The 7,199-nt window shown below is 35.2% G+C and overlaps 1 protein-coding gene across 1 annotated transcript; it reads right to left on the bottom strand.

Annotated features, from left to right (window-relative positions):
- Positions 1 to 1,720: 1,720 nt before the first annotated feature.
- Positions 1,721 to 6,572, bottom strand: calr3b (calreticulin 3b). The gene is made up of 9 exons (XM_008434438.2): positions 6,361 to 6,572; positions 5,956 to 6,057; positions 5,110 to 5,313; positions 4,499 to 4,593; positions 4,196 to 4,405; positions 3,991 to 4,104; positions 3,551 to 3,694; positions 3,375 to 3,467; positions 1,721 to 2,702 (listed from the first exon to the last, which is right to left on the bottom strand). Exons 1-9 carry the CDS (start codon positions 6,446 to 6,448, stop codon positions 2,496 to 2,498), a joined length of 1,257 nt encoding a protein of 418 aa, XP_008432660.1. The 5' UTR covers positions 6,449 to 6,572; the 3' UTR covers positions 1,721 to 2,495.
- Positions 6,573 to 7,199: the final 627 nt, after the last annotated feature.

Here is a 7,199-nt window from a genome sequence, read left to right as displayed (position 1 = left end):
CTTTTTAACTTTTATGCGTCACACTCAGTCGACTACATCTTTTTAATTTTGTTGTCCCTATGTAAACGTGACAATAACAACAAAGAATTCACTGATTAATTGACGTTATTTATGTACTATTATTCATCTGTTGATGATGTTAATGGTGGTTTGAAGTATGTCTGTGAAAAATTTACCTTTTTAAGAAAGAACGAGAATATGATGCTTATTAAGATGCAATCAAAACATTAGTGGGGGGTTTTTTTTTGCTTGTTTTTTTTTTTTTTTTTTTAAATAAAAGTGCAGGTTTAGGCCAAAGAATAAGGGGAGAAAAGTGTGGTTGCACCTAAATTGGATCAAAGAGCTTTAGTTATATTTTGACAAAAATATTTCTCTTTGAAGATGTGACAAACATAATGTGTGGGAAACATGTTAGTATTTATGGTGTGGGCCATTGTGACACAATATTGTTCTGCACAATAAACATGTTGCAGTCCACATTGGAAACACAAAATTATTACACTGTTCTAAAACAAATTTAGTAAATTAAATTAAAAATCTAGCTATTTAAGGCTAAAATTATGTGAAATTGAAGGCAAAAATGTCTGTAATGGTATATTTGAAAATATGATGAAAAGCTGAGGTAAATTTTGTTAAACTTGAAGGCGTTAGTCTATATATTCAAATATATTCTAAATCAAATCAATTTAGCTTTTATGGGCTTACTGCCAAATTCTATCAATCAGTCCCTCCAGTTTCTTGGGAATTATTGTGGAAATTCATAATAAATAAACTCAAATTTTTTGGGAGTTTATTAAATTTTTCTGAAAAACTGTCAAACAGCTGCCTTAGCCTTAAATGATGTCAGATTATAGTCCATGATATATTCAGTGAGTAATAAAAAGCTGCGTTTACTGTCATAAATAAGCACAAATATTTCCTGAGATTAGTACCACAAACATTGATTTTTATTGCAAAAAAAAAAATCACAATTAGAATCACAAAATCCTAGGAGGACTGAAAAGATGTTCAATATTACTTAATTTTAAGAATTTATTGATATTTTAAGTTTGTGAACAGGTTTTATCAATACATTCTGGCACAAGCAGCCCTTTAAGAGCACTTATGATTTGGCCCAAAACAAAAATGAGTTTGTCACCTCTGGCTTAGATCAAAGAATACTCATATGATAGAATGGCCTAGTCAAAGTACAAACCTAAATTCAATTGAGATTCTGTGGCAAGGCTTTAACATTGCTACTCTCTGTCCAATATAAATAAATCTGAGCTACATAAAAGAAAGCCAACAAATATCACTGTGTAATGTAAAAACCTGCTTCTTCACAAATGTTGGATAAATATATATAAAAAACTTTCATACTCCACTTTTAAATTACTTTGTTTTGATCTTTAACAAAAAAAGTCCACAAAAACTCATTGAAGTGTGTAGTTTCAAAATGTCAAAGCATCTAAGGAGTTGTTATATTTAGATACTACAGGAGTGAATATTACTGAAATACAAAAACTGCTTTGCAAAAGGCTCGTTATGCAAACAGTCATTCAGTTTGCAGGATTTCATTTAGACACTCCTTTACATAATGGTACCCCACATAGGGCTTATATGGACAGTTTAGTGCTACAAAACTTGAATCATTGGCAAGAAAACCATGAAAAAACTGAAATGAGCCACTTAAAATTTAAAGTCGTGTGCTTGTGCAGCATAAATAAATGAGGAGACAGGAAAAGTATTATCTTTTAATAAAACCTTTGGCATCAATCACATTCTGTCCGGTTAAACCTGTGTGTGTGTGTGTGTGTTACCCTTGAGTGAGCAGCACCGGCACATAAGCATCTGTTTGTCCAGACTTTCAGGATTAAACTGCACATCCCGTCACTCAACAATTCAGAAAAACCTCGCTGAGAAAAAAAAAAAAAAATGTACTCACAGGACTTTTTCTATATATATAATTTCATTCACCTCTAAAGAACGAAGAGTAAAAGGTTACAGTCAGTGCCATAGAAACAACCAAAAAATAAATTATTTTTTTTTCTTTTTTTTTTGTGATTAGGTTTAAATCTGATTTGTTTCATCTAGAAAAAAAAGACATGTTGGTGACTTTTGAAGAACTTTTATAGTAACCACCTGAGAACCCTGTCAGAAACCGAGATGGCTCGATCAAGAAAATCAAGAAAAACAGCAGATGTCAGTGCCGACCGAATGTGTCGCTAACAAAATGAGGAATGGAGTTTGTTGGTCAGAAACCACAGAATCATTTCAGCAGTTCAAGGGAACCATGACAAAAAAAAAAAAAAAAAAAGAAAGACACCAAGTCCCTCAAGACCCACTCACACACACCCCCTCCCCATGTTTTCTACTTCAAACGTTGGGTTGTGTCCTGACCTCAGGGAAAAGGATGCACAGCAGCCACAACAGCCCTGGAATGACGGGACAGTTTCTGGGGAGGGAGGAGCTGAAATTTTTTTTTTTTTAGATAAATCTGTTTTAGCTACACCGTCTCAAAGCTCATCTTTGGGCTTTGACTCGTCGTCTTCATTTTCTGTAAGAGTCTCGTCCTTTGCATCGTCATCCTCCTCTTCGTCCTCTTCCACCTCGTCGTCATCATCGTCGTCTTCATCGCCCTCAGTGGCTTGCTCTTTGTTCTTCTCCTCTTCCTCTTTTCGTTTCACCTCATCCTGCTCTTGCTTCATTTTCTTCTCCGGTTCCTGAGAAGAAGGTTGCAACAATCAGACAATGCTTCTTGTTGGGTCAAAGGTCACAAATACTTGTTTTTTTAGATTGGTAAGCAGTAGAACAAAATTAATGGTGCAGCTCTGCTTAGGGTATTTATAAACAGTCAAAACGCATAAGACTAGACAAAAGTTTTAATTTTTTAAAAATCTTCACTACTTCCATATTTTAAACTAAAGAATTTTATTTAATCATTTCTGATTGGCCATTACATCTTCATTTAATTTTAACATTCATTTTCATACATCTTATTTAGTCTGTTACCAACATATTATATTTTAGAACTTTTAAAGAGATTTTGATTATTTAAGCATTTTTCTTGTTTTTTCTCCCCAAATATTGCAATTCAGCTACCATATTTCACTATTTTCATCATAATTATTACAAATGGTAAAACTATTCTTTTTTTAAAATTGAATATTTCCCTTAAATTAGATTTTCTTGTTTCATTTTCAAGTACAATAGATAATTTTACTTATTTAGTTTTAAATTTTACTGTCATTTATAATTATTGCTACTCATTAAAAAATAAAATAAAATAAAAAGATTGCGAGGTAAATCTTTCCACTCTAGGATTAATTTGTTAAAATGTATCCAGTCTAAATTTTATTTAATAAACTCTCACATCTCTCAAACTACCATCATACCTTCGTCACGCCCCACGTCTCCTTCCCGATTTCTTCAGCTTCCTTCACGTCGTCGGCGATCACAAAGTTGTCAAAGATCGTACCAGATTTCACCTAAGAGGCAGGCACAAAATGTTACACCGTTCTAGGCATTTTGTTTCTGCAACAACAACTTGGCAACGTAACCGTCTCCTCACCTGCCAAAGGTCAAGGCCAAGAACGCCGATGTTGTCAAACTTGTAGATGGTGGAGTCGGGACTGTAGTCGGGATTGTCAATTTCAGGATGGACCCAGGCTCCCTTGTAGTTGGGGTTGTCGATCTGTTTGGGTTTCCACTCTCCCTGAAGAAAAAAAAAACAAACTGTCAAACAAGAACATCAGCATAACATCCGATTAAAGAAAGAAACCAAATCAGGCTTTTGGGGTTTTTTGAGGTCTGAAACTGGTTCACATTTGTTGGAATCAATTGAAAATGAAGGAATTTATGCTTTTAAGCTTAAATGTATTCCCACAAATTTGAAAGCTCTTTTGAAAAAAAAAAAACACAGTTCTATATTTAATGGCCAATAAATGGAAAACCGATCCAGTCCAACCTCTGATCCATCTCTATTTGATCGTTTGTGTTAATGCAACCTACTTTGTACTCTGGGTTGGGGATCATCGGTGGCTCCCATTCTCCATCCATGTCTTCATCCCAGTCTTCAGGCTTCTTAGCATCAGGATCAGGAATGTTTTCAGGTTTATCCCAGTCCTAAAAACAAAACCGAACAATTTAAAGTTTCAAGTAACAATGTAAAGAACATTAAAAAAACAAGGTGGAACAGAGGATTAGGTTTTCTCACCTCGGGTTTTGTGTCATCGGCATCGTCGATCTTGGGGCGGTCATCCCAGTCTTCTGGTTTCTTGGCTTCGGGATCCTTAATTTTCTTGGGAGGCAGGAAGTCCCAGTCTTCCTCCAGACTGCCAGATTCCACCTTCTCGTTGTCGATCTTCACCTCGTAGGTCTGATCTGGGTTCAGGATCAGTGTGTACAGGTGGGTCAGCTCATCATCCTGCAAGGACACAAAGAGGAAACGGTTGAGTTTAGCTTCTTGTGCAACACACGATGGCACTGTGGAAGGTATATTTTTAAAACAAAATGTTACCTTGCACTTAATCTCTTTCTTGATCAGGTGATTCTTGCCCTTGTAGTTAAAGATGACATGGACTTTCTTGGTGCTGTAGCCACAGATGTCAGGGCCTAGATCAAACAAACATGGTTAACATAAGCAACACTTAAAACTATGAGCAGTAAATCTTCATAGCTTACAGAATGATTTTTTTGTTTTACCATTTCCATTCTAGTTATATCTACCCGTTTACAGAATAAAAAAGCAATAATTCCTATTATTTTTGTTTTATTGCTGAAGTATTTCTTATTATATCATACATTTTTCTTTCTCTATATATTTTTGTAATTTAAGCCAACATTAACAAATGTTACCACTAATGTATTCCTTTTTCTACCATTAATCTTTATGAATAACATAATAGTAGATTTTATTCATAATGTCCTTTACATTTTGAGATTTTAAAGGGCTTTAAAGAAATGCTTATTAATTTATACTACTATCATAATATTACTAATATGCACATTTTATCACAATTTTTCCTTGTTTACTCTTCACTTTACTCTATTTTAATTACTGCCATTTTTATATGATATATTCCTACTTTTATTGTTATTTTAATACGCATTTTCTTTTTTCTTTTTTACCAAACATGATGTAGTATGAGGATTCCCCGTGCAATTCGGTCTGCTCCAAGTCAGCGGGGAAGACCTTCACGTAGCCGCCACCGCAGTCGATCTTCTGCTCATGCTTGACCGTAAACTGAATGACCAAAGGCTTCCCCTCGTTGCTGAACGGGTCGAAGCTGGCAGAGACGGCGTAGAAGCGGGCGTCTTGGCTCGTCTGCAGACCTGAAATGGAAAAAAATATACATTTCAGTAGTTCAAAAAACCCCGATTTGTATTAATTATAGTTAAAATGATGTTTCAATTGATAGATTGCTTCTGCACACAACCTCTCTTAAAATAGCTTATTTGCTAATGCATGTTTGTGGAAAGTTTCAGGCATTACAATTCATAATTTAAAGTAAATACACCCTCAATGTCCTATTTACTATTTAAATGTAAATCTGCCACTCTGCTACAGCAGCAAATATAATATATAAACTAAATAATTTTTGCAAATCAATTAAACATTTATTACAACCAAGAAAAAGCCTTCATTTATCAAAGATTATTTGCAACGTTTATTCTTTGAAATCCTATACTTAAGTTGAGCTTGGTGACATCATAAAGGTCATTTTAAATGCTAATTTGTTTTGACATGCAACTCTACTGGACAATTTACATTTTAATGGTACGATAAGGACTAAAAAATAAACCTGTTGAAGAATAAGGATGTAGAAGACAAGTTTCTCTTTCACTTTAAAAGAAAAAACCAAAAGTGGAACAGTCATGTTATAAGCCCTGAAGCATATGTCATTAACATGAGCCCTTATATGTGTGGCAGTATTAACCAATAAACATCTGTTTGGGCTAAATAATGTGAATTACCTTTGTCTTTTTCAGCATCTCCATAGAAGTTTCCAGCAGTCAGTTTCCACTCTCCATAGTCAGACTTATGCTTGGAGTTCACCCAGCGACTTCTCCATTCATCTGTCCGAAGAAGAAGAAGAAGGAGCAATTTGACCGTTAATGACTTTCTAGAAACATCAAATTCAAGCCCTGATTCTTAACTCTAGTATTCAGTTGCACTGTAATTATTACCAGTTAGTTTCAGAACATGTGGGCGTCGAAAAACATCACATTTGTAAGATTTGCGAGCTAAAAAGGAAATTTAGCTAACACAAATGACCATTAATCACATCACTAAAACAGATTAGTAACCTATCACCCCGAATGATAGATGTCACAACTGTGTCGTAAATTTAAAATAACCTGGGTCAGAGTGAGACTTACCACCGTCCAGAAACTCCTCCCGAAAATAAACCTTGGCGTGAGCGCAGTAGACTGCAAATATTACCACAACTAAACCTGAAAGCTGCATTTTTCTCCTTTCAGCTGCACGTCCCGCTACTCACAGAGGCACCTCTGGGCTAAACAGCAAGTAGTTTGTGGAAGAAGGAAGAGAAGGGAATATTTTAGAGTGGCTACGGCGAACAGATGGCTACCTCTGATTGGACAGCGGGTTGGTGTGTCTGGACCAATCACAGTGGACCACGAAAACACAGGAACACAGTGTCGAATGAAGCTAGATCAGCTGACCGTTTTATGTTCTGTTGCCATAATGGGAATTATCCAGTAGGGGGTGCTAAACGAGACCCCGTGTGCCAGTCTGTTTTGGATGCATGTCACATTTTGCATATCAGGTCATGCACTTCCTACGTTAAACAATGACTTTTTCACTATTGTTATTAGAATTAACTCTACCCTTTCTCTCTCTCTCTCTCTCTCTCTCTCTCTCTCTCTCTCTCTCTCTCTCTCTCTGTCTCTTCTTTCCTTTTAAAAGATTTCAAAACGATTTCAGATTTTCCCGTTTAATACAGCTAGTTATACTCAAAATAAATTAGCTTTTCGTTTCTTGTGGTTTAATTTAAATTCAGCTAAAAAGATAAGATACGACAAGATACTTAATTTAGTATATCAACAATGATACTTTTATGAAGGAACAAACTGTTTCATCCAAATTTGTATTAATTTTAGGACAAATTTAACAAATTTACCACATAAATGCACACCTTATCTTATCTTTTTTTTGTCTAGTTTCTATTGTGCAATGAGGCCAACCTTATCTACTC

The sequence above is a fragment of the Poecilia reticulata genome, chromosome 17 (assembly GCF_904066995.2).
Source record: "Poecilia reticulata chromosome 17, P_reticulata-male-v2, whole genome shotgun sequence".
Taxonomy (NCBI): domain Eukaryota; kingdom Metazoa; phylum Chordata; class Actinopteri; order Cyprinodontiformes; family Poeciliidae; genus Poecilia; species Poecilia reticulata.
Note: the sequence above shows the minus strand (reverse complement) of the source record. Positions and strands in the feature narration are given on the sequence as shown.